General features: G+C 43.9%; 1 protein-coding gene across 2 annotated transcripts in view; it reads right to left on the bottom strand.

Annotated features, from left to right (window-relative positions):
• Vps53 (VPS53 subunit of GARP complex) overlaps nt 1–13,599 on the bottom strand; it is a 130,995-nt gene that overhangs the window by 71,357 nt on the left and 46,039 nt on the right. For both annotated transcript variants that reach the window (XM_052194566.1, XM_052194563.1), the window contains exons 8-10: nt 4,662–4,740; nt 990–1,133; nt 194–336 (exon numbers count right to left, since the gene is read on the bottom strand). In XM_052194566.1, coding sequence (XP_052050526.1) covers nt 194–336; nt 990–1,133; nt 4,662–4,740 — 366 coding nt within the window. The remainder of the gene's footprint in view (nt 1–193; nt 337–989; nt 1,134–4,661; nt 4,741–13,599) is intronic.

Genomic DNA, 13,599 nt, shown 5'->3' with positions numbered 1-13,599 from the left:
GTAAGGGAGGACAGGCCAGTTGTTTAAGGCAAGGTCTAGACAATGAGGAAGTCCTGGAGACAAGAGGAGAAGAGGAGCCTGTAGCTGGGGTAAGGGTGGTGCCAATCATTTAGTAGAGATGGAAACAGTGTCCAATTTGCAGGACGCATGGATACTAAGTCAGGCCTGGAAGCAGGGGACAGCTGAAATTTACCTCGTCACATGGCAAAATTCTACGGAGATCCTCTCTGTCATGCACCACTCCCGAGGAAACATCCGGCCATACTTCTCTTCATAGTCCACAAGCTGGCGTTTTACCCAAGCATAACGTCTGTCAATTTTGTCCAGCCAGGCGACCTCAGGAAGGAGGGAACAAAACCACTCAGTACTCAGAACTGGTAATAAATAGTAAGCAGAAGCCAGGACCCAAGAGAGAAAGACAGCCTCCATTGTTGCTACTGGAAAGACTCTACACCACATTATTTCCTTGACCCGGGGGTTCTCGCCTAGGGACACAGTGGGCAACAAGGGTCTATGAATTCCCTAAAACTATGCAAAGTGTTGTGCACAGGTACACTCTTCTGGGGGAGATCTATGGCTTTCATTAATTTCTCCAAATGGCCAGCGACTCAAAATGGTGAAGAACCACCAAACTGTAAAGTCAGCCTGGGTATCTGTGGCTCAGCGCACAGATAGTTAACTGTATTAGTAAAGGAGGAAGGCAGCATTAGTTTCTTTCTTTCTTTCTTTCTTTTTTTCTTTTTTTTTTTTTTTTTTTTTTTGGCTTTTTGGCTTTTTGGATATAGTTTTTTTGAGACAGGGTTTCTCTGTATAGCCCTGGCTGTCCTGGAACTCACTCTGTAGACCAGACTGGCCTCAAACTCAGAAATCTGCCTGCCTCTGCCTCCCAGAGTGCTGGGATTACATGCATGCATCACTACTGCCCGGCTTAGTTTCTTTTTCAACAAAATTAAAACAGTTTCATCTGATCTCATCTGGTCAATACTCACATCTTGGTTTTCTTGAAAAAGTACTAGATACTCTGATAGATGCTGTTTAATAAACTTTTTGATGATTTCTTGTTTGATTCTGGGGTCCAAAATATTAGCCACCAGGCACGCGTCTCTCAGGACATTGCTGGGTCCTCCAGGCCTCTGATAAAACAAAAAGCATACATGAGTTCAAGTGGCAGACATGCCTGCGTATCTCCTGGCTGTGAGCAAGAGACCTTGCCTCTCACTGTTCCTAGTGCTCTCCCTAGACACCCTGTCTTGCTTCAGGAGACAAATATTTTAGTTCCCTATGCCCTGAAAAAAGAACATTAAGCTAGTTTTACAGTAGCCAACCTAAAAGCTAGCCGGTGAATCCACAAGACATTCAAGAAATTAGAGCCAGAAAAGATCACAAGAAATTTTAATTTCTGAGTATCAAAACTGAATGTGACCTAAAAAGCCAGAATGACAACAGATTCTATTGAAGGGCCCAAAAGGCAGTGTCACTCACATGTGCCACTTCTTCCTGCTTCCGACCTTCCTAGGACCCTGTTGTATTGATTGCTTGTGTTGTTGCCTGCCTGCCTTGAGACAAGACCTTGCTATGTAGCCCAGACTGGCCTCAAACTCAGTCAGGGTCCTCTTCCTTCAGCCTCCCAAGTCCTGGGATCACAAGCATGCCCTACCATGCCCTACCATGTCATTCCTGTTCCTAATGAGATAAATTTGTGACAAAAAGAGTGATGGTTTTAAAAAGCACATCCAGGTTCTAAACTGCCAGATTTGTTTCACAGATGGCCAATCACACAGCCAGTAACTACAGTAATGGCTCCATGATTTGAAATGTTGATATGGGGAGGGGCTGTAAGGATACACCAGCTGAGAAGGCCTTGTTTACTACCAAAGCAACTGGATCTCACTGACCAGCTAGTACATCCTGAATGTAATGCTGACCATGGGCCCTACAGTACAAAGAGTTTTGGAACCTCTCAGTTTAGTAAGATAACCTGATGGCTTAAGAGACATTACTCAACTTCACCCAGAAAACAATGGACTTGAATCGGGATGAGCATAAGTTCTTCTGAAGCCCTTCTCACTGTTTTTGTCAATTCTGTACATCTCAACTAATGTTCAGGTGTCACACAAGGTGCCTGAGCCCAAACTGTTACAATGACCTGCTCCATTCTAAATGGCTATTCTGCTGTTCTCTGGACACACTGAATGTTTAACTCAGGCTTCAGGATGAAAATGTGTGAGCTCAACAGCAAGCCACGGAGACCAATACCTATAGGCTCAGGAGCTTGAATTCTCTCATTTACAAAACACTGACTAGATTACCTTGGTGGCCTTAGCTTGTTTCAATTGCTGGGAAGAGACACCATAACCAAGGCAATGCCTAGAAGGAAGAGTTTATTGGGGCCCATGGGTCCAGCAGCAGGTGGGCAGGCATGCAGCAGGTGGACAGGATGGGCACTGAAGCAGTGGTTGAGACTTTACATCCTTATCCAAGAGTAGGAGGCAGAGAGAAGGAGAGAGTCAGGAATGGTACTAGCTTCTGAAACCTCAAAACTCTTCTAAAACCACAAAACTGGCATACCTCCTAATCCTTCAAAACACTTCTACCAACTAGGGACCAGTATTTGACACATGAGCCTATGGGAGCCACTCTTATTCAAACCACCACACTTGGACACTCTCTTTTTATAAATAAATAAATAAATAAATAAATAAATAAATAAATAAATAAAATTTTTTTTGGAGCCAAGGTTTCTCTGTGTATCCCTGACTAACTCAGAGATCTACCTGCCTCTGCCTCCCAAGTGCTAGGATTAAAGATGTGTGCCACTATGCCAGGCTCAAGTTTTTCTTAACATAGGATATCTCCTGTGCAGCCTATACTGGCCTAGAACTCGCTGTGCAGTCCAAGTAACTCATGATCCTTCTGCTTCAATCTCCAGAATGCTGGGGAGGTAGGCATAACCACCAATCAATACTTTTAAAAAAAATCTTGGTTCCGCTTTGCAAAACTTGTAGATTAGTATTGCAAGGACTTGTATAAAAATAAAACAATAGCCTTTTAAAATGGAAAAAGAAAACTCTTAACAATTCCCCATTAAGAAACAGCCAGGAAAGGAAATCAAGCCAATAAACCCTTTTAACATCATATGCCAATGGGACCTTGGAGAGAGGGTAGAAGGGCCATAGATGACCGGCAAACAGTAAAGACAACCCTTGCCCATATCTTCTGAAGCATCATGCAATGGGATGGAGCAGAGAACACAGGAAGGCAGTCACGTAGGAAGACAACTTTTCACAACTAGCCACTAACTTGAAAAAGTAGCTACTAGCCAGGAGACTTCTTTCTGCTTCCAGGACTCCATTTTCCTATAGGGTCAACAGGAATATGGCTTTCCAGTCTATCCCTTTCCTGAGTTACAACAGGCGACTAGAGAGATGAGGTTCTCCAAGTAAAGGCTTTACAAATCATCAGATTCCTGGCAGTCAGCTACAAAGCACGGAGGCGGTAAGGTCAGGAGCTGGTCTATAGAAAGCACTCTTCAAGCCAGGGCTGCCATCCCCACCTATTTCCTCAAATGTAGCACAGAGGGAGAGTGATTAAGATATTTCCAGTTATTGGATTTCAGAGCAGCTTCAGGAAATGCTCCTTGGCTCCCAAGTGAACGTATCTCCCCATCTCCACCCACAGAGCCCTGCGAGGAATGCTGCTGGCCGGGTGCAATGCTTCTTCTGCCTTCAAAACGCTTTCTCTTCAAATAGCTCAAATAATACAGAAAACAAGCCTCTGTGGGTTCTGTCCTCCCGACACATGCAAAGCATTAAGATGACATCTGCTGCAGTGTGAAGGATGGAGCTAATTGCAGCACAGTGACAGCCAGGGGAGGGGAGTCTGAGTGAGACATGTACCCAACAGCTCCCAGGCGAAAGCCTGTAGGACTCCGCAGACACAACAGAGACAGCTCCACCACCAGCGAGCTTGAAAATCCCAGAGCCGAGGATTCCCATCATTAAAAGTGAGTCTCTGGACTGTGTCATGAGCGTTACATAAGCTCCCAGACATGCCTCCCAGTTGTCTTTTCACCAAACCAAAACCAGTGTTATGTAACAATCCTAAAAAACATTAGGGTTTGAAGTTTGTTTGTTTGGGTTTTTTTTTTTTTTAATACAGCTATGAGGGGGGAAAGTGAGTTTATAGGGCAGACAAGCTACAAGACCTGACACACATTAAATTAAACCAAACAAATGCCCATTTATTTTTCCCAGAGAGAGGGTCTAACATAGCCCAGGTTGCCTCAAACTCACTATGTAGAAAAGGATGAATTCCAACTTCTGATTCTCTTGCCCCCACCTTCCTAGGGCTTAGATTACAGACATGAATCACCATACCAAATTTATTTGGGGCTAATGATCAAATTCAGGTCTTGAGCATTCTTAGGTAAGTATTCTACCAACCGACATTCCTGGCCTGACTCCTCTTTCTGATGCTGGAAAGACACAGATACACAATCAGCGATGCAATGCATCGTGACACACCTGGGTCGGCAGACCCTTGGCCTGTGCCAGCCAACACTTGTGGAGCGCTACAGCTTGAGTTATCACTCATGCACCTCATTCTCCCTGCAGGAAGTGTGAACACAGTTATAATATCGGAGGCAAAATACAAACCAGTACCTTGGTACCCTGTGAAGGAAATGCTTCTTCAAAATCAGCCAGGATTTGCTGTCCTAACTCTGTCTGTGCAGCCTTCACCCTGCAGGAGAAAGGGACTGTATTAATGACTGGCACCATTTTCAAATCCTCATGTACAAGTGGACATGGACCCATAGGGTCAGGAATTGTGGAGATCTCTAGGACTGTGCAGGTAATTACCTGTGAATAAAAAGAGATGTCACACAGAAGCAGGGTTATGACGGACAGATTGTTTTACTTTTCTTTTCTTTTTAATTTTTATTTTCGTGCTCGGGATTGAGCCTATGCTATGCCCTGGGCACGGAGACAAGCGCTCTGCCACTGAGCTGTACTCTCAGCCCTTCGGGACACAGTTCTAGGTTACTCTTACCTGCCGTGAGGTATATAGGGTGAACTTGTATAAAATTTCATTTGGGGGTAGTTATATTTCATGTAAATATTAACAGCAGCCTGATCAAACACAAATCTGTTGTATCACTGGAACAACTGCTCCTATTCTATGGGGCACAGACTGGGAAGAGTGGTTTAGACTGTTTCAGGGTGGTTTAAATTTGCCTTTTATAATATTTTAATATAATTTTTATAACATTTTAAAACAACAAAAAGAATGTTCTCTAAGATAAAAGAAAAAAGAGCAAGATGATCAACGAACTGTTCTTTCAAAGTGAAGGGCACCAAAGTGCTGGGCACAATCCCAGCACTGAAAAAGTAGAGACAGAGGATCACAAGTTCAAAGCCAGAGCAAGATGTATAAGAAGACCATGGCTCAAAAGGCAAAACAAAACAGGACAGGCAGAACAAGCAATAGGCACTGGAGGAAGACTTAACTTCAAGAGAATAAAGCTGAACTGTAAGGAAAACTAAGCAGAAGGGTAGGGTGGGCTGGGGTGGGCTGGTTCTTAATGGAGTCAGCAGGACTGATGGTGCTCAAGAACTGTGCAGCGTGAATAAAGGGAAAGGAAAAGCAGCGGGAATGAAACAGGAAGTGCCCATCAGCAAGCGCTAGATCATGTTCGCCTTGTCCCTGACAGCTGCTTCTGCTAGGGATACCTGGCTTGTCCCAGCCAGGAGCGGAGCTAAAGAGCGAGGCTCCTGGGCAGCTGGTGGACTTCCCTGAGGTAAAGACTTGCTTTGCTAAAAGCACCATGAAACAGCATGCCTCCTTTCTTGGACTCCACCCTGAAACTTCTGGATTGATTTACAAAGTTTCTAGCAATAGCGAACTTAAAACCACAATTTCTTTGGCTACTTAGGAGAACCTGGCAAGGGGCTGAAATTTTATTTTTAACGAGAGGATAGGCATGACCCAGAACACTCAGTTTCCTCCTGTGGCACAGTTATAATCATGCCTGATTCCAAATACTTTCCAGGGTTTTTCCACTATCTTCAAATGTTCCAAACCATTCCTATAGAAGAGTTCATATTCTTTTCAGCTTGTGTTTAAGATATGGCTGTGCTGGAATCTACCCCACCCCCACCTGGATTTGCCTCAGAGACATCTGGAAACTTCCCTTGAGTATAAAGTCTAATGTGAAAGAAAAGAATGTGCTTTCATAAAAAAAAATTGTCCCAGCCGGGCGTTGGTGGCGCACGCTTTTAATCCCAGCACTTGGGAGGCAGAGGCAGGCAGATTTCTGAGTTCAAGGCCAGCCTGGTCTACAGAGTGAGCTCCAGGCTCCAGGACAGTCAGAGCTACACAGAGAAACCCTATCTCGAAAAACCAAAAAAAAAAAAAAATGTCCCTCAGAACATCTTGCGACTTCCCAGAGTGAGTCAGCAAGCTGTCTGCTGTGGGACCAGGTCACAAGGCAACGGTCCTGATGCTATTGCCTCTCTGTTCTGACCCTCTTCTTGGAAGCACAAAGACAACACCAGTTTTTTCCTGAGCCACAGAATAAATCCTGCGGGTGAGGCCCACCCCTGATCAGAGGAACACATGGGCAGATGGTCAGGGCTACCGACCCCTCAACAAGATTGCTGTGCTAAGCTCTGCCTCTGTTACCCCCACCCTAGTCTACTACAATTGCCTCTCCATGTTCTTGCTGATTAACACCAAGGTGGCTGGAAAGACAACCACAGTATATGATGGGCCTTGGTACTAGAGTACAAAAGACCAGACTCCCATGTGTAATGATTTCTAACTAATGTTCAAAATGAGGGGATAAATGGTGAGGATGGAGATGGAGGCCTGTGCTAAAAGACTTCAGTATCTTTCCAGTCCTGGTTATTTCACAATACCCAGCTGACAGTTCTAGCTGGCAACAGCACCCACCTTTACAAGTGGTGGCATGTGGATACATAATTAATATTGGCCAGAAGAATAAGCTTCTGCCTAGAATTGTTTGCAGCAATGGTTGTTAAAGTGTCTCCCAGTGACTGAAAGAGCAGCTATTTCCCTGGAGACATTAGTGACAAAGACAAATCACATTCACAGGTGTTTTCTGGGTGAGATGTGACCCACATCTTCCATATAGTTACAGCTTCTTGTGAACTATTCCCAGAAAGTTTCCTGTGCTAAAGGTTTGGTCATCAGATTCATAATTTGATTGGATTATTGGGAGATGATGGAAAAGGGGGCATGGCTGGATGGGTAGTGCCCTTGAAGGAGAAAGAGAAAGGGCTGGGTAACTTGGAGGAGTCGATTCTCTCTTTCTAGCACACATTTCCAAGGGTTGAACTGGGGTTGTCAGGCATGGTGATAGGCGTCCTGACCCACTGACCTCTTACTGGCTCATATAGAAAGTGTATTTTGTCCTCAGATCTTAGATTTTTCCTTTTTTTTTTCTGGCCTCGTGTCTGCCTGAGGCCATGTCCCCTGGTCCATGATGTGCTCCCCAAAAGATGCTCTGCCTTATCTATGTTGCCTAGAAGCAACATGGCCAGTGTACTGAACCCATCAACCAAAATAAGTCTTTAAAAACAAAACAAAACAAAACAACAACAACAACAACAACAACAACAAATACCAGGTTCTCAGTAAATAGCCCTGACTGGTTTGTAACACGATCTGTAAATCAGGCTTGCCTCAAACTCACAAAGATCTACTTGCCTCTATGTCCTGATTACAGAGACTCAAGGCATGCATCACTAGTCCAGAAACAATTACTTTCTAAGCTGTTCTTCTTGGTTATTTCATCACTGTAACAGAAACTAACACAATAATCAACTGTCTAAAGAAGATCCTAGAAATAAGTTAGCAGGCTTATCATCATCCCAACCCTAACAGAGAGCAGGAATGATGAAGTTCCTTCTGCAGCTGACCATGTGGTGCATAACTTTCCTCTCAGTACTTAGAAAAGAGGCAGATGGAGCTCCGTGAGTTCTAGGATAGCCAGGCCTATACAGAGAGACCCTGTCCAGCTACAAACAAAAAGTTCTTCCTGGCATCCAAATAAACAGCCTGATGTATGACAGTTACATGATGCTGGTTACTACTAGGAAATGAAGCATTCTGTTGCCTAGAAAAGGAAATCGGTGAGTGGCTTTGGCTTCATCCATGCTGTATGACATCAGAGTTGACCAAAGGTGCCATTTCCTAAGCCTAATAACAGTCATAAGGAGTAGCAGGACAGAAAACTAGAAAAACTGGACTTGTACATATCTGTGACAGTCAAAGAAAATGCTCTCAACTGTTCTGAAATCAGGTGACCTGATCTCCCACACAATGCCTTGACTGAATGGGATGGATTAGTCAAATACTGTAGCGCAATAGGTGTTACCAAGAATCTCAACCTGGATTGTTGCAGAGACCTGGAGGGAGGCTCCGGGGTCATAGAAAGCATCTTTCACAGCTTAATTTGAGGGGGCCCAGACAGAGCTTGTCAAATAGCTAGTCAGATCCATCCAGTCTTTTCTTTTTCCACTCCACCATGTGACTTCCCAACCTGCCAGGCCTTTCTCACATGTAAGAAGTTAGACATAGCTCTGAGGTGGAAAAAAACTAAATTAAGAGTTGCAAGGCTTTTTTCTTTGTTTTTTAAAGAAATGCAGGAATCTCTTGGTCTTTCTCAGGAAATATTGACTGACTAGAAGCATTTGCCCCTGTGGATATCCTTAAGCCAGGAGGATTAGAAATGTAAAGATATTAAAGAAAAAAAAAGTCCTTTCCTTCAATGCTACATTAAACATTTAGGTACTTGTCAGAAGGGTAGTTGAAAGAAATAGCAAATCAAGGCCCATGAACTTCGTATTTCAAGTGTACAGGCCAAGACTTGAGAGTACAATCTTGAGGACAACTTGTGCGATTTATAGTCAGTAAGGATTAACACAGGAGCAATGCACAGGGGCGACTCTTGGCTTTTCCCCTCCTCCTGAACAAACATTTATTTCTATCATTTCCAGATGGTTCTACCATCACTATATAAACATAAGGAGGACAGTTCACTAGAAATGATACTAAAAATAGGAGGTTTACACTTTGCCGCTCAAAATGGCAGCACCTCTTTGAAACCTGGTGGCAGTCAAGCAGACCGGCAGCTCACTGCATTCCCTTCAGCGCCGTGGACCAGGACACACTGCACTGACAAGCAGAGGGGAAGTCCAGCCAGGAGTTGTGAATGCTTGCACAGCTGACACATGCTACAATATAGGGGTTTCCTCTTGCATGGGCTTAAGAAGGTAGTTTTCAATCTATGGGTCTCCACTCCTTTGGGGAGGTCAGGTGGCACTTTCACAGGGGTTGCAAATCAGATATCCTACATATTAAATATATACATTTTGATTCCTAACAGTATCACAATTACAGTTGTAAAGTAGCAATAAGATAGCTTTACAGTTGGGGTCCGCACAACCTGGGGAGCTGTGGGTCACAGCTTTAGGGCAGCTGAGAACCACTGCTTTCAGAGATGCAGCGCTAATAGTGCTCGCCAAGTTTGTGCAAATTTATAAAGACGACACCTTTGAGAAATTAAAGATTCACTTATTTTATTATTGTGTGTATGTGTTTCTTTCTTTCCACTTCCAAGCATATCTGGCACCACATGCATGCTCAGTGCCCTCAGAGGTGGGGTTGCAACGAGGTTGATAGGAATAAAACCTCGGTCCTCCACAGAGCAACTGCTGCTCTTAACCTCTGAGACAACTCTCCAGGTCAGGGGGGTTGGGGGGGTGGGGGCAGGCGGATTTCTGAGTTCGAGGCCAGTCTGGTCTACAGAGTGAGTTCCAGGACAGCCAGAGCTATACAGAGAAACCCTGTCTGGAAAAAACCAAATCCAAAAAAAAACCCCAAAAAAACAAAAAAAAATATTTTTTGAAAAAGCAAATAGTACACTAAGAACACAGACAAAAAGAAGGGAAAGAACAAGCAAACAAACAAACAAACCAAAGCAATGGAATTGTCTCAAACTGAAGAGAGCTTGGGAACAATCCACAGAATGAAAAGGCAGCCTATGAATCAGGAGAAAATACTGAGAACCTTATAGCTCATTAAGGTTAGTATCCAAAATACATAAATAGCTTGGAATGAAAAAGCAAAAACAAAAAATGGGGTTGAGGCATAATAAGTTGGTAGAGTGCCTGACTAGTTAGTCATTCCTGGGCTCATAACCAGGTTGAAACACATGCCTGTAGTCCCAGCACTCAGAAGGTGCAGGCAAGAAGGTCAGAAATTCAAGACCATATTCAGTTACAAGAAGAGTTTGAGGCTATCTTGGGATACCTAAGACCCTGTCTTAAAAAAAAAAAAAAAAAAAAAAAAAAAAAAGGACGGGCAGAGCAGAGGCCAGGGAGGCGAGAGGAACGGGCTCTTTCCAGCAAACCCGAGGACCTGAGTGTGACCCAGGGACTCACGGGATGGGAGGAGAGAAACAGCTCCCGACATTGTCCTCTAGGCTCCATTTGCATGCCATGGCACACTGACACACCACCCCCAAATAAAATAAATGTAATTGTAAAAACTAGGAAACGGTCTAAATATGTGTTTTTTTCAAGGCAGAAATAAAATCAACAGGGTATATGAAAAAAAAAGTTCAATATTACTTCATCTCCAGAGATATATACTCAAATCAAAACCTCCAAAAGGAAGCCAGGTTTGGTAGCAAACACCTTTAATCCCAACACTTAGGAAGCATAGGCAAGACTTTGAGGCTAGCCTGGTCTACATAGCAAGTTCAAGGACAGCCAGGACTATGTAGAGAGATCCTGTCTCAGAAAACCAAAACCAACCAACCAACCAAATAGAAATTTAGAAACCAACAGAAGCTGGTTAGAGAGCGCAGTGGTAGGAGCACTTGCTGTTCCGTCATAAGGTCTAAGTTCATATCTCAGCACCCATGCCAGGTGTCATCAACACCTTTAATTCCAGCTCCAAGGGATCCAACATATATCCACAAACGCATGTACACATACATACACATGTATATACAGTCACACAGACACACATATGCATAAATAAAAATAAAACAAATCTAACCCAGTTATACCACTCTTGGGCATACACCCAAAAGACACCCTACCATACCACAAGGGCACATGCTCCACCATGCTCATAGCAGCCTTATTAGTAATAGCCAGAAGCTGGAAACAACCCAGATGTCCCAAAAACTGAAGAATAGGTATAGAAAATGTGGTTCATTTATACAATGGAATACTATTCAGCTATTAAAAACGAAGACATCATCAACCAAAGAGTACACATAGAGGGACCCATGGCTCCAGCCGCATATATAGCAGAGAATGGCCTTGTTGGACATCAATGAGAGGAAAGGCACTTGGTCCTGTGAAGGTTTGATGCCCCAGTGTAGGGGAATGCCAGGACAGGGAAACAGGAGTGGGTTGGTTGGTGAGCAGGGAGAAGGGGGATGGGATAGGAGGTTTTCGAAGGGGAAACAAGGAAAGAGGATAACATTTAAAATGTAGATAAAGAAAATATCTAATAATAAAACAAGGACATCATCAATTTTGCAGGCAAATGGGTGGAACTAGATAATATCATCCTTAGTAAGGTAACTCAGACCCAAAAGGACATGCATGGTATATACTCACTGATAAGTGGTTATTAGCCAAAAAGTACAGAATGCCTAGGATATACCCTATAGACAATAAGAAGTGTAACAAGTAGAAATGCCCAAGTGAGGAGGCATTTCCCTGAGGCAGAGGGAAGGGGGGATCTGGGTGGGAGAGGGCAGAGGGACGGAAAGGCAAAAGGGGAAACAGGATCAGATATGGGGAGAGAAGCCCAGAGGGCCAAGAAAATGAAAAGAAATAAGCAGCCTCAGGGAGTGGGAGGTGGGGGACCCTCTAAAAAATACCAGAGACTTAGGAGGTGAAGTGAGTCACTCTCAGGACTCATTGGGGTAACCGTAGCCAAAATGCCCAACAATAGGGAAAGGGAACTCACAGAGTCCACCTCTAGTAGATAGACAGGGCCTCAAACGGAGGGACAGGGTTACTAACCCACAGTCAAAATTCCTGACCCAGAATCGTTCCTGTTTAAAACAACTGCAGGGACAAAAAAGGAGAAGAGACTGAAGGAAAAGAGGTTGGTTCAAAGGCTGGCCCAACTTGGGGTCCATCTCCTTGGGGGGTGGGGGAGAGACGAAGGCTGACACTACTATGCTATGATGTTCTTACAGATGGGAGCCTGGCGTGGCTGTCCTCAGAGAGGTCCTACAAGCAGCCCTCAAAAGGCCTGACAAGAGAGAAGCACAGTCTTTGTTTTTTGTTTTTTGTTTTTGTTTTTTGTTTATTTGGATTTGTTTTTTTTTTTTTTGTTTTTTTTTGTTTTTTTCCCGAGACAGGGTTTCTCTGTGTAGCCCTGGCTGTCCTGGAACTCACTCTATAAACCAGGCTAGCCTCAGACTCAGAAATCCGCCTGCCTCTGCCTCCCACAGTGAGAAGCACATTCTTACACCTAATCATTGGACTGAAGTTGGGGACCCCTATGGTTGAATTAGAGAAAGGATTAAAGAAGCTGAAAGGGAGACCTACTCCACAGGAAGGCCAGTAGTCTCAACTAACCCAGACCCCAGGGAGCTCACAGAGAAGGAGCTACCAACCAGGAGCACAGGATGGTCTGAGGCCCCCGGCACATATGTAGCAGAGGTCTACCTGGTCTGGCCTCAGTGGGAGAAGATGTGCTTAATCCTGGAGAGACTTGAGGCCCCAGGGAAGGGGGAGGCTAGTCGGGTGGGGGAAGCAGCCTCTTGGAAGCAAGGGTGAGGAGGAATGGAGTGAGGAACTGTGGGAGGGGGGACTGAGAGGGGGAAACAATTGGAATGTAAATAAAGTATTTTTTAAAAATTCAGAAAAAAACAAAAAACCAAAAACCAACCGTCAATGAGATATTATTTCACTTTCTTTTGAGATAGTCTCACATGGTGAATTCCTGATCTTTCTGTCTCTGCCTCTAAACCTGAGATAACAGGTCATCAAGATGACTAATATCAAAAGTAAAGACAAAAGTAAAGTGTTGGTGAGGATGTAGAGATGAGAACACTTGGACACCATAGCATAGGCGTTGATTGGTACAGCTATTATGGAAATTACCACGGAGGTTCTTGAAAATGCCAAAATGAATCTACATAAGGTATATACCCAAAGGAGATGCTATCCATACTCTATACAGATAGCTGCCCTGCCCTACTCACTGTTGTAAGTTTAGAACAGCCAAGATATAGAAACAAACATTGTCTTTTGATGGACAGATATGGGTTAAAGAACCATGGTGCATATATCCAGTGGGATTTTTATCTAGCTTTTAAAAAGAAGATGCTGACATCTGAAACAATATGGATAAACTCAGAGGACCTAAGAGTAAATAAGCCAGACACAGAAAGATAAATACGGTGTGATCTCTCTTAGGTATAGACTCTTAAAAACTAAAGTCAAATACAGCTGCTCAAGTTATTTGTGGACCTACGTTGACAGATTAAACCAACTATGAATCAGAAAGCTGGGGGCGGGGTGTCTGGTGGGGCTGGGG

This window comes from Apodemus sylvaticus, chromosome 10 (assembly GCF_947179515.1).
Source record: "Apodemus sylvaticus chromosome 10, mApoSyl1.1, whole genome shotgun sequence".
Classification (NCBI taxonomy): Eukaryota; Metazoa; Chordata; class Mammalia; order Rodentia; family Muridae; genus Apodemus; species Apodemus sylvaticus.
The sequence above is the reverse complement of the archived record's forward strand: the minus strand, read 5'-3'. Positions and strand labels throughout refer to the sequence as shown.